General features: G+C 43.7%; 1 protein-coding gene across 4 annotated transcripts in view; it reads left to right on the forward strand.

The window, feature by feature from the left end:
• Positions 1–22,724, forward strand: part of CREB5 (cAMP responsive element binding protein 5) — a 417,870-nt gene that overhangs the window by 159,184 nt on the left and 235,962 nt on the right. For all 4 annotated transcript variants that reach the window (XM_047850976.1, XM_047850980.1, XM_047850978.1 and 1 more), the window contains one exon: positions 16,446–16,618. In XM_047850976.1, coding sequence (XP_047706932.1) covers positions 16,446–16,618 — 173 coding nt within the window. The remainder of the gene's footprint in view (positions 1–16,445; positions 16,619–22,724) is intronic.

Genomic DNA, 22,724 nt, shown 5'->3' on the forward strand with positions numbered 1-22,724 from the left:
ATTGTCATTGTTTCTTAAAAAGGGAATGGAGAGTTAATTAGCTACCCACAGAAGTCAGTATTATGTGTAATTGCAGAACTAACTTATGGGCAAAGATGTTTAATCAAAGTGAAGATAATATAAGAGATTCAACTATTTTGTGTTTCATCTTTTGCCCTGAACATGCCTTTTACCAATGGTTACAAACCTTTAAAATGGCTCTTCATTCTCAGATTCTATTTGACTTTTAAGAGCAGATTTAAATTTCTTTAATTTCATCTATAGCAGTTGGAAACTATTTCATAAATCGATGTGAAAAGACGTGTGAAAAGACATCTGAGAAACATGTCTTTATACATGGGCTATCTGCAGTTAGACTTTTTAAAAAGTAACCAGACAACATTCAGATATTTAAAAAACAAAAACCTGGGGCGCCTGGGTGGCTCAGTTGGTTAAGCGTCTGACTCTTGATTTTGGCTCAGGTCATGATCTCTCAGTTCGTGAGTTTGAGCCCCGAGTCGGGCTGTGTGTGCGGACAGCATGGAGCCTGTTTGGGATTATTTCTCTCCCCCTCTCTCTGCTCCCCCACTCCCCCAAATAAATAAATAAACTTCAAAATGAAATAAAAAAACTTATCTGGGGAGCAAAAATAAACACACATATATATTATCAGCTTAAGGACATACCAACACAAAGGGAAAGACATGAAGCCTGTCGTCCAAGGACTGACTTACTAAAGGCTCCAGCAGTGTGGGTGTGGTTCTTACGTGGGTACCTGACTCTCCTGGAATCTCATCTTTATTTTAGATTTAGAAATATTATTTCTTAGTCTATCAAATAATCAGTGATTTGTCCCACCTTGAGGTTGTCAATAGAGCACAAGAGGATGAAAATGAAGATGGAAATACACAGGATGTCCAAGTGGTCAAAGAGCAGGGACCCATAGATTTGGCGTTCTAATACAAGAGTGACAGGTTGCTGGGGGAGGTCATCTAGATATAGACATTTCATTGGCATTAGTGCTTCTATTTAGCCAGCCAACCCATAAATTCTGATTGTCTAGAGTAGAAACCTGCACCTTCTACGTGTCCTTACTTTCCTGCCACACAGTAACTTCGGTGGAAAAGAGAATTGAACTCCGCGCTGTTATGGCCCTATGGTACGGAGACAGCAGGTGCCAATTTCTTCCCTCTGTGACTCCCACATAGCAAGTTGTTCTTCTTCCAAGCTCAGTTGTTTCACCAGGAGGAATGTAGACACATTGGAAGCTGTGGCCTAAAAGTGAGACCTTGTTTTGAGGGTGTGTAACTGGGTTCAGAGGAGCCGTGCCTGCCCCAGCTCATCTTTGTGGGGTGGAGCTGGGTTACTTGGGTGCACTGTGGGACAGGCTTCACTCTGCGTTGTTTTGTTTTTATCAGTCCCATCATGATTTGTTAAGCACACGGATAAATGCAGAGCCAGTTCAGCTAGTGACAGTCCTGTCCTTATATGGTTTAAATTAGAGAGGAAATAAAGATACAGATAACATTTCTTTTTTTTTCAGTCATGGTAGGTGGGGTGGAATGCAAACTGTGTTATTGCGTCCTAGTGGGGTTTCTGATCTTTTGGATCTCTTGCATATCATAATGTGTGTGTGTGTGTGTGTGCGCGCACGCGCGCGTGTGTGAACATGGTGTGTATACATATATAGAGACAAAATATCTGGAGAGGTATAGTAAACTATTAGTTTTTTTTCTGTATGTTGGATGATGGGTGATTTTGTTCCTTCCCATGTATTGTTTTTCCTCACAAATTTTCTCTGATAAGCAAGTATATTGCTTGTGAAATAAAATAAATTTAATCAAACATACTTGTGCTAGATATTTTCTCAGTGTCCATCTGGGCCCATTTTCCCCCTATTCCACCCTGCTGTCTACCCTGAAAGGCTGACCTTTAACCTGTGTTTTCCTGTTGGATTTGGGCCAGTGGCCATGAACTACCACAGTAGGTTCCAGAAAGGGAGAAAAGGGGACCTGGGTGTCTATTCTCCCAGCTGCCTCAGTTAGTTGTCTTCTTTGACCAAAGGTCCCAGGTCCTGCCAGATGCCCTGTCCACACAGCTCTCTCCTCCCTGGTCTCCTGCTAACCTGTCTCTCTCCTGAGGTCTGGTAACCTCTCCCTTCTCTCAACTCCTATAGGCCTAGGAACGCTTATTGGCCCCAGGGTACTGCAATGTGGCTGTGGCTTCCCTGCACTCTGCCCACACCTTTGCAAATAGTTTCTTGATTAATCAGTCCTCAAGTTACACAATTTCAGTGTGCTGTCTGTTTCCTTTTGGCATCCCAAGTGATATAGTAGTCACATTTTCTAATTGCAGTTATACATTTATCTGCAGCAAGTCTGCCCAGAAAAACTAAAGCATCAGTTTCTTGGGGCGCCTGGGTGGCTCAGTCGGTTAGGCGTCCGACTTCAGTTCAGGTCACGATCTCACGGTGCGTGGGTTTGAGCCCCTCGTCTGGCTCTGTGCTGACAGCTCAGAGCCTGGAGCCTGCTTCAGATGCTGTGTCTCCCTCTTTCTCTGCCCCTTACCCACTCCCTCTCTCTCTCTCTCTCTCTCTCTCTCTCTCATTCTCCCAAAGATGAAACAACATTAAAAAATTGTTTTAAATAAAAAAAATAAAGCATCAGTTTCTTTCTGGGCCTAGAATTTTATCAATGCTGTGAAACAGTAGTGTCTGATGGTACAATAGAGTGAAATGAGATTTTAGAAATTAAGAAATGTGAAGGCTTCAAGACTGGTACAGAAAAATGAATTCATGACTTTTATTTTATTACTTTTTAAATTTTTTAAAATGTTTTTATTTAGTTTTGAAGGGGAGAGAGAGAGAGAGAGAGAGAGAGAGAGAGAGAGAGAGAGAGAATGAGCGGGGGAGGAGCAGAGAGAGAGGGAGACAAAGAATCCAAAGCAGGTTCCAGGCTCTGAGCTGTCAGCACAGAGCCCAACGCGGGGCTCGAACTCATGGACCGTGAGATCATGACCTGAGCCGAAGCCGGACACTCAACCGGCTGAGCCACCCAGGCGCCCCATGAATTCATGACTTTTAAAGAAGTATTTTCAAAACATGGCATCCACGGAGAAAGAGATAAGAGAGATTTCTAGTGGTTCAAAAAGAATAGAGTCATTGGATTTTGTGTCTTTTTTTTTCTTTTCTTGCATATTGTCTTAAGAATAGGGATCAGAAGTGGTTTGGTGCTTTTGGATTGGAGTAAGTGAGGAAGGAATGGATGTCATGATGGGAGAGGATGAACTAAGTAAGGGAAATGTGGATTCAAGGAAGTTGAGTTGTCAGTTTAGAGTGGCCAGCCTCAGACATAAGGCTCATCGGGAGGTAACGTTTGAGCAGACATTCGGAATTGGTGGCAGAAGGAGATGTGAGGAGAAGGAGAAGGAACCTTTTCGGGGGGTGGGGTGGGGAGCGGGGAGCAGCCAGTGCCATGGCTATTGTATGTCTGCAGAACATTGAGGAGGCCAGTATGTGTCTAGAGCAGAGCGAGTAAGGTTAGGAGTAGTAGGAAGTGATGAGGTCAGAATGGTAATAAGTGGTATAATGTAGGTTTGGGAATGTACATTGTATGTGTTGTAAACATGGAAACCGTCTATCTCATTGACCCCCATTGCACTTCTCTGGACTCCTAAGGACCCAGAGAACCCAAATGACTGGTAAGAACTCTTATTTTAAAATTTGCTCTTGGGGCACCTGGGTGGCTCAGTCGGTTAAGCGTCCGACTTCGGCTCAGGTCATGATCTCACGGTTTGTGAGTTCGAGCCCCACGTCGGGCTCTGTGCTGACAGCTCAGAGCCTGGAGCCTACTTCAGATTCTGTGTTTCCTCCTTTCTCTGCCCCTCCCATGCTCATGCTCTGTCTCTCCCTGTCTCTCAATAATAAATAAACGTTAAAAATTGTTTTTTGAAAATTCGCTCTCAATATTCAGACAAGATTTCCAGAGGCTTCTTTTGAGGACTGTTGCATCCATTTGTGGCCAGTGCCCCGATGCACACAACAAGTGAATTTCATTTGGTATGGTCAAGGTAAAAATGTTATCTCTTTCTATTAGGATTTCATCAAATAAGACAGACTCGGTCTCTCATTGATTTCCTGTGTCGCATTATATCATTTGGGTTTTGGTCAAAGACTTAACAAACACCAGTCGCTGTGATTCAGTTTGCTTGGTAGCAATGGCAGGTGGAGGGTACTTGTCTTCTAATAAAACATCCACTTCCCTGAATTAATATTGATCACTACTGCAGCATAGCAGTAACTTACGTTTGTGAAGGTACTGAACAATTTACAAAGCAAGGCCATTCATGGCAAGCCACCTGACAGGTTCCACCAGAAGTGAAACGGAGGGCAGGCACTCTTATTCTCTATTGTTTCGGAGGAGGAAGTCTATCTTGTAGCACATTTTCCTTCCCACTGAAGATCACATTTCTATTTCATGTTAAGAGCGAGGCTGTTGCCAAATATTCAGGAATGCAGATACTCCACCAATGCTCCAGGCAGGGGAGTTTTCAAGCAGATTCATCTTAGCAGCCAGCCCTGCCCTCCAGCTCTTTTGGCCAGGAGAGAAGAGCCGAGGAAGCAGGGGCTTTGGGAGAGGGAAAGGCAAAGTCTCTTCTCAGAACTATAGTAGACCATGAGCAGCACTGAAGAGAGCGCTACATTGGTATTTCTGGTCATTCAGCATAAGTATTTGATTCTCTTTGAAATGCTGAGGAAACAGACCATCAGCATCCTTGTGGTAGTTTTATATTCACCCTTACTTTTGGTAATTTCACACGTTCTGGTAAGGAAGGAAGGGAAATACGCTTAGTTAATTCTAGAATGGGCCATTTGCCCCGGGTGTGGCCATACCAGGTTCTTAGTGTGTCTCCTCGGCATTTCCCTGTGTGCTCAGTGCCTCTTTCAGGATATTCGCGAACCTTTTCTTCCCCATGCTGTACAGAAGTGGGAGCCTGGCAATGCCATTGGTGCCATTCGCTTCCCTTCCCCATATACACCCCAGGACCCTAGTTTCTTGCTTGTTTGTAATCATATCACTTTGTCTTCTCCTGTATGTTTTCCAGTTGCTTAGGGGGGGCCTGTCTTGCCTCACTTCAACCAGTGATTTGAATTGACCAAATGCATGGCAATTTGAGGAGACTGTTAAGCTGTGTCTGGCCTCTGTTGACATGACTTATGAGGATTCAAGTCAGCAAATGTTATCTCTCTGTATCTCAGGCTTAAGACGACCGTGTGCCCAATGAGAGGAAATTGTAAATTGGTTGCTCTTTATTATATCATCACCTCAGAAATCCTAATTCATTTGTCCATTCGGTCACTGGTTGTCTAGTTCTGTGTCGGCACTGAGCTGGGCACTAGCAATAGAAGAGAAAATAAGACGGGCGCTTTCCCTTCCAGGAATTTATAATAGGTAACTGGAAATACTAATGATAAAAGTATAGGGACGCCTGGGTGGCTCAGTCGGTTGAGCATCCGACTCTGGCTCAGGTCATGATCTCACGGCCTGTGAGTTCGAGCCCCGCCTCGGGCTCTGTGCTGATAGCTCAGGGCCTGGAACCTGCTTCGGATTCTGTGTCTCCCTCTCTCTCTGCCCCTCCCCCGCTCATGCTCTGTCTCTCTGTCAAAAATAAATAAACATTAAAAAAAAGTTTAAAAAAAAATAATGATAAAAGTATATATAACTGGAAATAATAATGATAAAATAATAATAAAATGCTAGTGATAATATATAACTGGAAATGATAAAAATCACACCTTATGATACATGCTATAAAGGAAAGGTTCGGGGTACTGAGGTAGAAAATAGTAGGAGGGTTTTTTTTAGTTAGAGAGGTAACATTGAAAAGGTGATATTTAAGATGAACCAGAGGTTGAACAGAGGAAAGCGGTCTTTCCAAGAATGAGGGGATGTCAGAGGAGAGGAGAGCAAGGGTGGCAGGATAATACGTATGTTATTAAAGCTCTTTTCAAGCCATTCTGTACCTTAACTTCATAGTTCAAAGGAAGCCAGGGAATACTATCCCCGTTTGTACTAGAGAAAAACACTGTATCTATCAACCAACAGATTTATTGCCTAGAGGGTAGGATTTAGCTAAGCAGAGAGGAAATTCCAGGCCTGGGGAATGGACCTGCAAAGGTGTGAAGGGGAGAATTTGAACTCATGAGTTGCGTAGTGAGTAGAGAAGGGTGGTCAGAGCGGAGGGCTGGCACAGGGGACAGGGGTAAGAGATGGGGCTGGGTAAAAGAGCCTTTGAAGGCAAGGCTAAGAGTGGGCTTTCACGGTGTAAGCACTGGGGAGCCCTGGGAGGTTTTAGAGTTAAGGTATGACATTGGGAAAGTGCTGATTCATACCAATTAATTGGACTCTGCGGTCTGGAGTGGCCTGGGAGGGACCAGAAGGGTTGAAAGCCAGGAGAACAGTAAGAAGTTATAGCGTGGTCAGGGTGGAAGGTTATCAAACTGGAGCTTGTAGGATAGCAAAGAAAAGACAGATGTGGGAATCAGTATGAAGGCAAAATCAACAGACTAATAAGTCAAGCAAGATCATGGGCTTAATGCTGGAGCTCACATGAAGGTGCAGACCCATTGGCTAGCCCTTCACCCTTTAGGCCAGTGCCTAATCAGCTCTAGAGGGTGGGTCTCTATTTCTATTGCCTGTGTGAGTAAAGGTGTTTTTCAGATTCGTTTGTTTTTTATCCCTCTGTCTCCTTAGATTTCCATATTGCCTCTGAACTGTAGGTCTTCTGGGAAAGTTGGTTCTTTTTCTTTTTTCTTTTTTGGGAGCACTATAGTTGCACTCCCTACACGTTCATTCAGCAAACCTCCATGTGGCAGGTATTGTTTTAAGCCCTGGGGACAGCCACGTGAAATCAGAAACTGTTCCTGTTGTCAGAGTCTTCACAGCTAGAAGGGGAAGACCGATCTTAAAAATAAACAAATACACCAATGTGTTATCAGAGCTTTGAAAGAGGTATTTATGGGATAAAATGGAGGACCAAAGAGTGGTTAATTGCGTATAGAGGCGGCGTTACCATTGTTAATGATAACAGTAATGATAATTAAAGTAATGGTTACTAAAAAGTGTTGGGCATTTAATACGCCCAACATTGTACTAAGCTCTGCATTGGCATTACTTAACTAAATATTTATGAAAACCTTACCAGGTATGGTTGTTCCTGTTTAACAAGTGAGGAAAGTAAAGCAAAGAGACGCAATAGACTTGCAGAAAATCGCCACCATTCATGTATTCACTGAAAAATTGAATTTATTGTACGTCTGCAAGGTGCATATCAAGGAGCAGACACTGGCTGTTCTCAGGTGAACCTGGCGTATTCCCTGGTCCAAGTTTGCTGGAGGAAGTGCTTGTGGAAATCAGCCAGGCTCTTTAATGGCAATATGGAAAAGGTACCATGAGAGCACAAAACAGGGAGCAACTAATGGGGCCAGAAGCAGTGGGAGAAGGCCCCACAGAGGAGAAAGGTGCTGGATCTCGGATTGACCGCAAGGAGGAGATATCATTTGCAAAGGTGAAAAAGAAACATGAAATGGAATGAATAGTCAAGAAGCGTTGAGGTCTGTGTGTGTGAATGAGAGGGAAAGGGTAGAGAGGATGAGTTGCCAGATGTTACGGAAAAGATTGATTGGAATGAAATGATAAAAGCTCAAGTCATAGGTCAGAGGTATGGCCGGCAGAAGTGTTCAAGTAGGCTGGTGCCACGGTTTCTTGGGGAAGACTCTTGAGAAATGAGGAACTTTACCAGGGAGCAGTGAGTACAATATCATTTTCAGGGGCATTAGAGGAGTCTCTGACTTCCAAGATATCTGTGGATGCATCAACCACAGAGATTTGCTCAAATAAAATTCTAGTAACCTGAACGAAGTGGCATCACTTCCTTCCTTTTAACCCATATGCTTATATTTAGCGGAATTAACCGAGACACTAAAGCAGGAGGTGAGAGCAGAGACACAGACACTCCACGGCACTGAGAGAATCTGAACAGGAAGGAGCAGGATCTTTGAGAGACACCTGAAAACTGTTTCTCACAGTCGAGGGTGGCACCTGAGAAGACATTTATTGTCTTGAGCATTTTACTACGGTATTAAATGAATAGCTATAAAATGCTTACAGGGATGGTTCAGGGCTCTTTTGTCTAAACCCAGTATTAGGAAGGATGACAGAGGTCTGGAGTTGGAGGAGAGCACAGTCCAGTCAGATGGATCTTGCTGGTCCGTATCTTGCAGACTCAAGTCTAGAACCTCACTCGGGCCAGGCCTTCCACTTCCTGGGAACGGGTGAGTGTGCTAAAGGCCACTGAGGGTCATATCCATGTGTGAGCTGCTTTTCTACCCGCTGTAAGGGAAGTTGCCTTGGAAATTGAACTTGATCCAAACATCAAAGAAATTACCTCTTTCTCAGCCTTTTGCTTAACTCGTGGAACTATTGAGGAAGCTGAACTTCATCAGAGAATGAGTGAGTGACAGTTGGTTGGTTGTTTTGGTAGTTTGGTAGGAGTATCGTTCAACAGTTTTTGAAGTACAGCTTTCCTCCCTAATCTTAATCTGCCCTGTTCCTTGTAAACCAGTCTCAAAAGACCTGTGCAGGCAATATGACATTAAGACAAGGGTCACGAGGCAACAACTTAGAAATGAATTAATGGTGTATCCCAGGCTTTTCTAGGTATGAAAATGGTGGTGATGACATTGCCCCAAGTTAGTGGTAAGACCGATATATTGTAATTCTCAGGATCCCATACCAGCATCAATTAACCATTTCTTTTAATGTCCCTAGAAAGGATAGCAGGTACACTTTATTTTTTGCCATGTCATTTTCCACTAGAAAATATTTTTACAGCAAGACTGTAGAGGCAGTATGGCTTAGTAGGTAAGAATCTGGACTCTGAAGCCAAAGGGCTTAGGTCTGAGCTCCTTCACTTATCAGTTGGATGACTTTGAGCAAGTTACTTAACCTCTCTGTGCTTCAGTTTCCTCCTCTGTAAAACGAAGATTAATAATCCTATGTGCCTCATAGACTAATAAGGACTAAATGAGTTTTCAGCCGTATGGTAATGCTGTATAAGTGCTAGCTATTATTAGTAATATTTCTATTAAAATCAGTCATGGGGAGTAGCCACCCAGAATGAACCACTACTCTCTGAGCCTCACGTTCGGAACTATACTAAAAGAGAAGAAGTACACGTATGCTGTCAGCACTGTGCTGGAACATCCGTCCTCTCATGTGGGGCTCACTGCAACCCTGTTCATTAGATGATTATCTCTATTTTAAAGATGAGGAAGGTATGGCTCAGAGAACTTAACATGCCCAGGTGCTATTGAGCTGATCTGAACTTGAGCCCTATATTCCAGGGCCCATGTTTTTGTTCCCCTTAGAAGGCTTCTGGGATAAGTAGCATACTCTGAAAAAGCAGAATTTAAATGTGCATGTCAGAGCTGGAATTTTCACAGGGCTCTGTGCTCTCCTCTCCCTTTCCCTGATGCAAAGTTGCCTGAGATGGATTCTTTCTTATGTTCATCTTTCACAGTGTGGCTACACTAAGGAGAATGTTATGGAGAGAGAGGCAGCTGGCATGGCCCCTGGTGTCCTCCCCAACCCCACTATGTCCCCTCTAATACTTCACTGTCCCCTCTGTCACTGGGCAGCCTACTCTCTTAGTAGAATTCAAAATACTCACTCTGGTATTCCAGCTCCTGAGAGCATCAGAAAGAAGGAGTTAGGACCTTCTAGAATCCTTCCTAAACCTCCAGAGAGCTTAGTCTCTTCTAACACAAGGTTAGAACTTGTGTTATCCTGTGAATGTCTCAGACATCTTTTGGATGCAATTCATGGATGTTTACATCGGGGAAGTTCTGAAAGTCTTCATAACTGCCCGGGCCTCATTAAGATGCAGACAATTCCAAGATTGCACAACTTGACTTGTAAACGCGTGTTGGGATGACCCTGGCTCTTTATAGAGAAACCCATAAAGTCTCCACACCTTGGCAGTTGGACAGAATATAGATTTGAAGATAGCATTTTGGGACCTTATGGGAATCAACAACCTTCTCCCTGTATGCTCCAACTTTTACTTTCATCTGTGGTCCACTGCCCTTCATCCTTCATGACCACGCCCTGAAATTATAGGTATTTATAAGAACATGGGCATATATTCATATACATTGCGTTGTTTTTTTTGCATATTGTATTCCAAGCCCATGCATGCAGAAAGACAATTACCATCTACCTCAAACTCACTGAGTATGCAATCAAGACTCATTATGCCCTGATTCTCATTCCATTCACACCCTTTGTGTCTCAGAACAACACTGAATGGAGAGCAAGGTATATTGAAGGATATGAAGGGAAGAAGAAGTCAAAGGAACATGTGGAGAAATTGGAACCCCAGAGTGAGCGATTTAGGTGAAAATAATTTGCGAAATTTTCATCTTTGAAGTTTGAGAAATTTTACTTTGTGTTGGATCCGTTTCTTGAATCATGATCCCTTGGGTCTGGCATAAAGCTATAATTTTTAGGAGACTCATCTCCAAAAGCTTATGGTTATGGAGAAAAAAAAATCAATGTTTGTAGGCCTGTGAATCAGAATCTAAAAAGTGTGTTTGGATATTTAATGTCTCATAAAATGTAACATACAAAGAGACTTGTGGAGTATCAGAGCCAGAAATAATTATGGAAACCAGGTGGTCTAACCCCCTGCTTTTAGCAATGGGGCTATGGAGCTGAGGGGGGTTGGATGATTTATCCAGGTTACATGGCTGCAAGGAGGGGTAGAGAGCCTGGACTAGAATAGACCTCCTAACTCCTAAGCCAGTGTATTTCCAATGTTATCACAGATTACTAATCATTTGGAAGCATTGGGCCGAAGTATGAACCATGTATCGTAAGTGAGGGAATCTTAGCAATAGAAGAGACCTTAGAGGTCATGCAGCACTTTCTCCCTCCTGATGCAGAAATCCTCTTGGTGACATCCTTGACAGGGGGCCACTGGTCTGTACTGGCTTAACTCCAATGCCAGAAAGCTCAGTACGTGACAAGGCAGCTCGTTTAGTCTTTGGACAAAAGATCAAATTTGTATTTTTAGAGCATCAGTCCAGAAAAAGTGTGGATGACTAGAAGAGAATGGCATAGTATTAGTAATGGTAGGAATTTTACTATTTTATTGTTTTAAAACGAGGATAATAACGCTGACCCTGTAATGCCGTTGTGAAGGTTAGAGATGCAGTTTATAAAGCATCTAGCATAGTGGTTGTCTCAAAATAAGAACTCAAATTGTAGTCATCATTGGCTTTTATCAACATGATCCCATTTTTTTGAAATTATGCCCTCTGGAGTAATATAGACTGTATCTAATCCCACAAATATTTGAAGGCAGTTAGCGTGAGCCTCTAAATCTTTTCTTCTTCAGACTAAATATTCCCTGATTCCTCTACAGTTCTTCCTGTGATGCATTTTGGATGCCTTCATTGCTTTCATTCCCTCCTATTTGTCAATTTCCCCCTTAAAATGTGGTGGCCAAATGTGGTCAGTTCAGCGCGCTTTACAGTGGAGTAATTACTTCCCTTGAGCTGGACATCGCACTTCTTCTACAGCAACCTAGATTTATGTTAGCATTTTTGGAGGCCAGATCACACAGTTGGCTCAAGTAAAACCTGATTCTACTACCCAGAACATAAGCTCTGCCTCCCAACACTGTGTCAACTGCAGATTTGACAGGCGCAATTTTTACATCTTCATCCAAGCTGTTGGTACAAATGCGGAACAAGAAAAGGCCAAAGGCTGAGCCTCGAGGAACACCTCTGATTGTTCCATGCGTATTGACACCCATCCACTGGCTTGATGACACTATTGTACCAGTTCCAAACCTATGCACCTATACTAGCAAAAGTAACTCAGCAAGATGTAGTCACTCGTGTTTTTGAAATTGGATATTTAACTTACCCAGAGGTAAAATGCCATTCTTTTATCAATGAAGACAGGTTTTGAACCCATAATTGGGAAAATGTGAACTCAGAAAATAATTTCATGTTTGAGTTACTACGTAATGCTTAAAGGAAAAAAAAAAAGATCTTCTCTTAATGTGAAATGATAATGTTTGCCTAATTGTTTATTTTTCCAAAATGTTTTGAAATTACTCCCTCGGTCTGGGGGAAGGAGTGTGGAGAATTTGCAGATTTCACGTGTGGTGGAGAAAAGAGATTATTGAAGAATTAGAATATAACACTTAGGAGCCTTTTCCATCTGTGGTTGGGGTCACAGAGACAAAGAGATGTCTTAAATGTTGGTGGGAGAAGGTGTGAGGTATATTCCTGGATAGTTTTTAAAATTCTTTCTTTCTTTCTTTCTTTCTTTCTTTCTTTCTTTCTTTCTTTCATTTTCTTATTTCCTTCCTTCCTTCCTTCCTTCCTTCCTTCCTTTCTTTCTTTTTCTTTTTTTTTTTTTTTTTTTTGAGAGAGAGACAGAGAGAGACAGAGAGAGCAGGGGAGGGGCAGAGAGAGAGGAGTACAGAGGATCCAAAGCAGGCTTCACAGTGACAGCAAGGAGCCTGATGTGGAGCTCAAACTCAAGGAACCATGAGATCATGACCTGAGCTGAAGTTGGACGCTCAACCGACTGGGTCACCCGGGTGTCCCTTAAAATTATTCTTAATGATTCTCATTAAAGAAGTAGTTCTTTCTTTCACTTAACATGCTTCCCTCTGAAGAAATCATTTTCTTTGTGCTGCAGCACAGATCATTTTTTCCTGGTTTTCATGGTGGAGGTGAAGAATGGTTGTTGCCATACTTTGAGCCAAAGTGCTCAAAGATTCAGAGCTCGCCTTTTGGCATCTTCTTCCAAGGGCTCATTTAATATTTTCTCAAAGGCTTTCCTTCTTGTGTATGTCCCATGTTTGTAGCTTTCGTCTTAATACTGGTCTTTTCTCTTTCTCTAGCCCATAATTGAACAAATACCTTAATATCTAAAGCTCTAATACCATAAGCATGTTCTGAGATCCCGGTAGATGGACAAAAAGTTAGCACTCTCAAAAACTGGCCAGGGAATAAAAGACTTCCTCATACTGAATATTTTAGGAATATCATTTTATAGTTTACTCACTCAGTGTTTATTGAGCACTTATTATATGCAGGCACTGATCTAGGCAACAGAGACAATGGGGAGTAAAGTCAAATTTAGTCTCTTCTCACATTGCGCTTATGGCCTTAAGGAAGAAACATGTTAGTCAAATAATCAAAATAATTGTGAGCTTGTAAAAAGTACTGCAAAGAAGAGGGAGAGGGTGCCCATCACTGGAGAGGTCAGGGAAATCTTCCTCGCGTGATGCTTAATCTGAGATTTGAAGGTGGAATCAGGGGAAGGGCACAGGTAGCAGAAAAAAACATATTCCCAAGGCCCTGTGCTGAAAGGGGAGCATGGGCAGTATGAGGACAGGAACATGCCAATAAGGTGGAGTGAAGAACACAAAGCAAGAGTGAGAGTAGTGTGAGATGAAGTGAGAGGTAGGAAGGGTCTCCTACAGGCTTTGGAGATGACACAAAGAATGCTGTCAATGTCTTCTGAACCATGGAAGCCATCTAAGAAGCTTGTGGGGGTGGTGGCTGGAGGTGGGGCAGTGCAGTTGGGCGGGGAGAATTGTGGGCCGTGATCAGTTTTGCTTTTTGAAAAGATCACCATGCCAGGTGCCTGGGTGGCTCAGTTGGTTAAGGCTCTGACTCTTGATTTCAGCTCAGGTCATGATCTCACAGTTTGGAAGATCTCTAGGGCCACATTGTGCATACCCTCCCCTAGTCTGCCTCTGTGCTCACAGCATAGGCTTGCTTGGAATTCTTTCTCTCCTCTCTCTCTGCCCCTCCTTCCACTTGTGCACTCATGCCCTTGCTTTCTCTCTCTCTCTCTCTCTCTCTCTCTCTCAAAACAAACAAACTTAAAAAAAAATCACTGTGACCATATATGGGCAAAAGGAGAAAGGGAAGGCAAAGTAAGTGACAGACCAGTTAGGAGACCACTTTCTAGTCCAGGAAAGGGGATGGAGGTGGTTGGGTGTAGGTTGGCAGGAGGAGAGATAGAAGGATAGAAACAGATCAAAGATGCGTAGGTTGACTCTGCAGTACTTGGGGACTGCATAGGGGGGTGATAGAAGAATAGTGCCGCGGGTAACCCAAGGAAGGTTCATACATTTTATATTCTTCTTTGTCAATTGAAAGATTGTTATTGTAAATTTTAGACTGTGCAGCTCTACTCATAATTTTTGATAGTACAGCGCAACAGAAAATAATTCTAAAAAGAGACGGAAATCTTTCGGTGCCTCAGATCTATTATTGGCAAAGTAGGTGACTGTGAGCAAGACAAAAACTTGGGAGTCTCTCTGAGGATCCCAACAATGGAGGAAAAACATATTTTTAATCGTTGACTTCCTCAAGACCTCATTAAGACCCAGGGAAGTATGTTTGTTAAGGTTCAGTTTTTAAAGAAGTAACCCAGTTATTTTATTTTATTATCATTTGAGCTCAATTCGGTGCATCTCTAGACCCTATAAAAAGAACTTAAGCATACCCCTGCACTGCTACTCCAACACCAATCGCCATTTCCTTTCATCTTGATTTAACCAACCACAATATTTTCCCACGTCAGAAAAACCTTCCAGTGTAAAAGAGGAGCCTTTGGACCGCGTGTGTGTATAGACGACTGTTCATGCCTTTGGGATCCCGCGATAACACAGTCGGCTCACAGTCTAAGCCAGGTGCCCAGTTTCCATCCGGACTCCTGACAAACTGTGTGGTCAGGATTTAGAAATCAGAAATCTGGGAAAGGTGCAACGTGATGGACACAACCACCCCAAATACCATATATGTTATCACCATCATTTAACACGTAGTGCAGGAAATCCTGTTCTTTGCAGAAGAACTTCAAAGAACCACTTCTGGTTCTCCTGGGTAACATTTATTTTTTTCTTTGCTAACCCCAAAGCGCAGACACATATATATTTTCCCTCCAGTAAATTGCTAGTGACACTCCATTTCTTTTCTGCCATCCTCAACCCATTGTCCAGCTGACCTCTCGAATTTCACTACGCTTCTAAGCTGAAGAGCTGTGCCTAGCTGTTTACAGAGACCCACTTACTTACTTGGCTTTACCCTGCACTTTCCCTTTCTTTTCTAGACTCTGAATTTCTCACCTTTTGGCTCCACCACATTGGTAAGACTTCTGTTCCAGTGTGAATCCTCTTTTGTTTGTCCCAGTGACTTTCTTTTTTTAAGAAGAACTGTCTTTTAAGACAGCTTTACCTTGCGTGTGTTACCTTACTTTTGAATTTTAACATTTATTTATTTTTGGGACAGAGCGAGACAGAGCATGAACGGGGGAGGGGCAGAGAGAGAGGGAGACACAGAATCGGAAACAGGCTCCAGGCTCTGAGCCATCAGCCCAGAGCCCGACGCGGGGCTCGAACTCACGGACCGCGAGATCGTGACCTGAGCTGAAGTCGGACGCTTAACCGACTGCGCCACCCAGGCGCCCTATTACTTTTGAATTTTAAACAAGGAAACCTTCATTCAAGTCATCAGAAATAAGCACAGGCTGTTAGTTCCCTTAAGTGACTCAGATGTCACATTTTGCCTTCACTGGTTTATTCATGCAATGTATGTTTACCTGAGTGCCTACAATGTTCCAAGTACCATGAGAGAGAGTTATGAACACAAACGTTCTTCATTCTAGAGGACAAGACAGTGAAAAAGTAAATGAATAAGCAATCATTGTTCTATATTCCGTTATTCCATAAAATTGTTAGAGATTTTATAGAAATACAGCCAGAAGTTGCAACTTTGGCTCTTGGAATTGGATTCCAGACACCCTGTCATCTATGCCAGTCATCTATCCTCACTCTCCAGGTTGTTGAGCTTGGGTCATGAGTACCCAGATTATGATTGGGAAAGGTAGTAGTTTCCTGGGGGTGGGGGGGGGGTGGGGTGGAAGTAGGTGGTTGGCCACTCTCATGGGACTGAAAAAGAAACAATAACCTAGTGTGCATGTTATTCAAAGCAGGATGCTGAACAGCTCTTCACTAAATCATAGTATCGTGCACTCACCATGGAAATTATTTTCAAACACAGTATATATCACACCAAGTCAGAGAAGACATGCATCAAATGTCCCTGATAGACACCTTACATCAGGAAGGCGGCAGAGTGATTAGTAAATTTCAGGGTGTTTTCTTATGTGTGTTACTCTTAGGGTAAATAGTTGTTTCTCATCTGCTCATAGCTGTAAGTTATAACAAGATGGATGGACCCATGGCTTGTCAGAAGCCATAACTCTTTATTTAGTTGACATGACCAGATTCCCAATTTTGTCCTCTGAGAGCTTGAGAGTAGCATAAAACATTGACTTCTTCTGACCTTCCCCTCTGTCTTCTCTGGGCAGAATATCTCGATGCATAACACAGTTGGTGGGGCCATGGCGGGGCCCGGAGCTCACCAGCTTGGCAGCACCCGGATGCCCAACCATGACACCAGCGTTGTGATTCAGCAAGCCATGCCGTCGCCCCAGTCCAGCTCTGTCATCACACAGGCACCTTCCACCAACCGCCAGATCGGGTAAGGAGACTTCCTCGGTTGTCTCTGGGTCCTGGCTGGAGCTCAGAGAATGTTCTGGACTTTCTCCTTGTTTCTGGTGCTCGGATCGGGTGAGACAGAAGTTGGTGTTCCTGGCTGGTGTGGTACCACCTGGCCCTTAGAGTGTTGCTTTTAATGGGAGAAGGGTGGGGAGTCCCCATTTGGTGGACACTTTTGATCCTGGACTTTGCGGGGCAAAGCAAGGCATTCGGTGTCATCACTTCTTCAGACAAGAGTTGTGAACTTCAAGATGACGGGAGAAAACCCCTTGGGTGTGACGGGGAGCAGAGCATACTTTCAGGACAAATGCTTGAGGATGGTAGAGGGAGGTTTCACCAGCCCACCTTCCTCCCCAACAGAGTGTGTCCCTTTTTTCCTAGGATCTGCTGAGCCCAGCCCCTGTGTCTTCCATGTATTTCCAGTCTTGCTTCCCTCTGATTATTCTTCTTTGCTTCTTTTCCTTGTTAATACCTCTTTATTAGTTCTCCCCTTCCTCTGTGTTGGCCCAGGCTCATTCCTGGAGTAGAAAAAGCAAAAACAGCAAGCCCTTTCCCCCTGGCTTATGTAAAAAAGACAGTACTGCAGTATTGAGAAAAGTTGGTAGAAAGGTCGGTTTCGTCAGAATCCCAGACACTCTGTTTATGGGTTGGAAAGAGTTTTCACTTCTGAGTTTCATATGACAGTGCTATCCCCTGCCTACTTGGAGTGTGGTCTGAGGACCAGCAGCCTGGGCATTACCCGCGAGCTTCTCAGAAATAACAGAATCTCTGGCCTGCTTCCTTATCTTCAGGATGATGGCTATGTGTCTTCTTTCCACCCTCGCAGGAGTAGAGTGAAGAGGAAATCGAATATTTAAGAGTAGTCAAGTTCCTAGGAAGAAAAAGTAGTAACTTAAGCCAAAGAGCTCTGATAAATTTATATTGTTGAAAGCTGAGAACTGCTTGCTGTATGTTCCCACAATCCTCTGTTTAAAATAGGATAGGGAGTTTGCTGTATTTGGTATGTGCATCAGAATTCAGTGTGAATATTCAGCTGAATATTGGATATGGTGATTTAAAACAACAACAACAACAACCCAAAGCAGACCTGCAATGTGCCAATGTGTCTTGCCCCCTTTGTTTTTTAAAAGATTTTATTTTTTAAATTGTTTTTTTAATATGAAATTTATTGTCAAGTTGGTTTCCATACAACACCCAGTGCTCATCCGGACAGGTGCCCTCCTCAATGCCCATCACCCACTTTCCCCTCCCTCCCAACCCCCCATCAACCCTTAGTTTATTCTCAGTTTTTACGAGTCTCTCAAAGACTTTATTTTTAAGTAGTCTCTACACCCAATGTGGGCTCCAACTTAAAACCCCCAGATCCAGAGTCACATGCTCCACGGACTGAGCCAGCCAGGTGCTTTCCCCTTTGTTTTTCATGTTTGTAGGAATTTCAGATCAAGAGTGAGCATGGGGAACAACATCAGCTTATTCCTCCTTAGAATGCTTTAGAAGGGGTGCCTTGTCTCCCACAATTCTCAACCAATCAGATGGGTTGTGATTTGTGAAGACCCATCTTAACAAATGAGAGCTGTGGGCAGTGATGGTTTCGTGAGCTTGCCATGGGTACATTTGGTCTCCCATTTAAAAAAAGAATATTAATCTGGCCATTTGAATGCTTGACTTTGTTGGAAGAAGCCAATGCTAAATTAGCTAGTAGCCCTGTTAAATATTTCTTTTCTTTTCAAATGACCGTGGGAGCAAATACTGCCACCATCTAAAGCAAGAATCTATAATATACTACGAGGGTGGAGTGGGTTCTTTAAAGACAGCATCTAAATCTCAAGGCACTCCTCTAGTGGTTTGGCTTTGGGCAGACAATTCACAGTTAGGCCAGCTAATCATAATTATTTTATTTTTCTTTCAAGGGGAAAAAACATAAAATGTGTTAGAGTTTACTAGCAGTTTTATAACATTCCTTCCCCCCTGGAGTTCTGCCTCCCCCCTCGCCCCCACCCCAGCTACCCTCTTGGAGGCCCTTAGCATTCGGCCATTGTTAGTACAATGCTGGTTTTTGTGAAACAATCTTTTAAGGGTTAGCACTGAATTCTAAGATGCGTGTTGACTCTGTCAATAATTTACCCGGCTGGCCCAGGGCTGTACAGTTGGGTGACATTTCTAGGCTGTGTCACTGTGCCTGGGTGGGTGGGAGTGTTCCTCTGGTACATGCGACCTCCCAGCCCACTCCGTCTTCTCATTTACTTCTGCGTGTCTCTCCTGGTGCGTTCTAGGAGATAATTGTCACTTTTAGGACTCTGTCTCATTGCCAGGCTTGAGGGAGGCTGTTCCTTTTCTTCAGATCCTTCCCTGTCGTGCTTACCATGTTGATTCCAACCCACACATCCTGTCATTTCCATTTTCTCCATGTGACCCATCTAAAACCTTGCCCGGATGGCCGTGGGGGCTCAGCAAGGAACAACCCAACCCATCTCACCAGTGGATTCAGAATGAAACTCTAGGTGGTAACATTTGGGGATGGTTGACTCTTTTATTTCTCGCAGCAAAGAGGAAATGAGTACTTATTTTAAAACATGAGTTCCCTCTGGAGACTGTGTCTTTAAATGAGCATTTGAAATTGCAGATAGTTTTTTTTTTTCTTGAGACTGCACAGAACCATATTGTAGTAATATTCTGATTTTTATCACAACCTCAAATATTTAAGTGTCAAAATCTGGCCAAGCCACCTGCAAATGTTTGCCATGGCTACTGGCCAACAAAAACAGCAAACAGCAATGAAAGTCTTCATTCAGGCTCAGCGCTTAAGCTGCATCCAGGCAGGGAGGCTGGGACCCACCTGTGCCCACGCACAGTGCTTTTTTGCTGCGGCCAGTGGGTGTGTTCACGACTGGAACTTTGTGGGAGAGGGAGGGGGCCGCCTGTCTCCTGCCCCCTCTTTTTCCTTCCCTTCTCCCGGTGCTTGGCTTCTGCTGCCAACCTTACTTTTGCTTTCTTTTCTGCACCTTCTTTCATGCTGTATTTAAGCATAAAGGCTCGAATATATTAGGGGTGATATTGACAATGAAGGAGTTGGAAATGGGAACAGCACGGTAGTCCAGGGAAGATTTTGAGGGGCAAAGCATATCCGTCTTTGTAAGCATCGATGTTCATACTTTTTGAGCAGGCACTGAGCCAATCTAGACCAAAGTGGGTGGAAATGCAAAAATCCAAAGAAATAAATTTATAAGTAGGTAGATAAGCGACACGGGCAACTTCTGTGCCATCCCATATCACCCCCCCCCCCATGCCCTATGCCCAGTTCTGTCAAAGTAACGCTGTTATCCCAGTAGAAACTGGAGGTAAGTATAAATATCCCAAATTGTACTCGTGCGGTTAGGCAAGCTAGAAAAACACACGGTGCTAGAGAGTGTGGGAGGCATCCCCAAACTAGTGACTACTTGTGCTTAGTCAGACTGGCAGACGCTCTCTCAGGAAGAGTGTCTTTGGCTGATTGATGGTAGCATTTTAGGAGATAAGTTTTCCAGATGGGGGAAAAAAAAAAAGAGTTGAGCCATGGGCTGTGGGGGAGACAAGTGAGACAGAAAACAAGCATGTGTTAAATATAGATGAAATCGATTCAGCCTTGGAGCAAATATGTGGCAGATTCCAAGCAGTATCTCTGCTGCAGTCGTTTTTATTAGATATCATGTAACAGGCTCATTAATTCAGGATTAAGTCAGCAGAACCTGGGAAAAATGGTAGATGAGCATGTAGTGGTCATGTAAATTCCCTTTCTCTGTCTCTTACTCTGTCTTTGTCTCTCTCTGTCTCTCTTTGCATGAGATACTTTTGTAGGAGCCGGTAAGCAATTGAGGAGGTGGCTATAATCTTAATAGATCCCAGCTTTCCTGAAGGAGTCTAGTTCTCTTTATGATGTAAGCATGAGCAGGGAATTCATGCCCGGTGATTCTTCAGGAGAGTAGTGAAGGTGGTATGGAATGTGGCATTCTCCACCAATGGACCTCAGTACAGGATTCTGATAGGTCGTGGGCGACACTGCCACTCTACTCCACCCGTTTTCTTCCTGTATTCCGTTTTCATTCAACATGTTCTACAGATTGAATCCCCTGTAGGGGTTTGGGCAAACACGTGAGCTTGTTAGACGATTGGTGAAAAGTACAAGGGGCGCCTGGGTGGCGCAGTCGGTTAAGCGTCCGACTTCAGCTCAGGTCACGATCTCGCGGTCCGTGAGTTCGAGCCCCGCGTCGGGCTCTGGGCTGACGGCTCGGAGCCTGGAGCCTGTTTCCGATTCTGTCTCTCCCTCTCTCTCTGCCCCTCCCCCGTTCATGCTCTGTCTCTCTCTGTCCCAAAAATAAATAAAAGTTGAAAAAAAAAAAAGTACTTGATGGTCATAGTTTACGACATAGAAGTGTTCTGTGCCTAACATCAAGATACACAAATGTTCCTACGAAAGCTCGTGTCTTGAACAGAAGATATCTGGCTCGTTGGGGAACATTCTGGTTAAGATGTCAGGAACCGTGAAAATATGGTCAACCGCATGCATATTTGAAGCCATTAATGTATGAAATTCCTCCTTCGTTTTGTACTACTTTGAATCCTGGCACATCAGTGTCCGTGTGATGTGTAACTATGTTAGCAATTTGGTCCTGAACCCTATTTGCATGGGGTTGTGGTTGGACAGTTTGGGCCTGATACTTAGCCAGAAATTGATATAAGATGCCATAGAAGCAAACCTTGTTTTATGTAAAAATAAAGAGAAGCCAGTACGCGTCATAAATTGTACCTCCTCTTGCCCTTTCCGCACTTCTTTTCTGTTTGCAATCTCTGACACTATGTATTATACAGAGTATTAGGTGTGGCTAATACTTGGTCCTTGACGTGACCGGTAGCCATAGTAATAAAGCTTGTTCTGCCTCAGAGCGTGTTGGTGTTAAAAGCATGCTACCTTTTCTACCAGAGTCATGCGGCTTCGTTGTATGAGTTGGTGTTGCTGTTTGAGGTGTTCATTGAGATGGGAATGGTAATTGATTTGAGGATTTTTGTGTCGCTGTTGCTCAGAAATTAAGGGAGGGAGGTTGGCTAATGGCGCTGCCACAGAAAAGCAACATTTAAAGAGGACTTAAGATAAATAAAGCAGCTGACAATTTGGGAGTGTGCTTGCTCTGTAAATGCATAGGTGTGTAAAACCACTATCCAGAGTTTTCTTTAACTTCACAAGCCAAACTGAGCATGAGTAAGACCGTCACTGCCCACCCCAGGCTGATGCTAGTGACATCCAGGCCAGCCTTCTTCCTGCTGGAGGCAACAGACCAGCAGGCCCCAGGGTGTCACTGGCCCACAGCCCTTTGCCAGGACAGCTTGAAGACCCCTTTGAGTAATTCAGAATAGAAGCCATTACTTCCTGCTTTGTGTTTTGCTGAGTATCGTGGCTGTGAACATTGCTTTATTGTTAGAAAGTTGCTGGATCTTTCACAGCCCTGAGAACATTTACGAGGGCCCTTCAGGGGGATGCTTTCTGGGAGGGTTGACGGACTTAACCATATGGCTCCCGTTAAATCCCATGCAGAGCCTTGAGAAATTACCTCTGACAAGGGGGCCAGCAGCCTTTCCACTCACAGAGTTTTATGTGTGGAACGAAAAATTAAGTACTGATACTTGAGGAAATATAAGGTTTCTTAACATTCAGAAGTTGTAATACCACATGGTATTGTGGCCAGATGAAGGGGGCAGAGCCAGAACACCAGAGCACATGGCTGCATATTCCAAGAGGCGGAAAAATAACCCTGCTCTTGTCTCTGAATCTGGCTCTTGCCTTGGATTCCTCAGGCGAGCTTTGTGTGCCTTGCTCCGCCAGCTCCTCACCTGGAACACAGCAAGGCTGGTATCTTCATCCCTTTACAGTGATATAAGAAAATACCACAGACCCAGTGGCTTAAATAGCAGACCTTCATTTCTCACAGTTCTGGAGACTTGAAAGTACAAGGTCAAGGACCTTGGTCAGAAGATTTGGTTCTCGGTGAGGACCCTTTTCCTGTCTTACAGACAACTGCCATTTTGCTGTGGGCTCACCTGACCTCTTCTTTGTGCTT

The sequence above is a fragment of the Prionailurus viverrinus genome, chromosome A2 (assembly GCF_022837055.1).
Source record: "Prionailurus viverrinus isolate Anna chromosome A2, UM_Priviv_1.0, whole genome shotgun sequence".
In the NCBI taxonomy this organism is placed as follows: domain Eukaryota; kingdom Metazoa; phylum Chordata; class Mammalia; order Carnivora; family Felidae; genus Prionailurus; species Prionailurus viverrinus.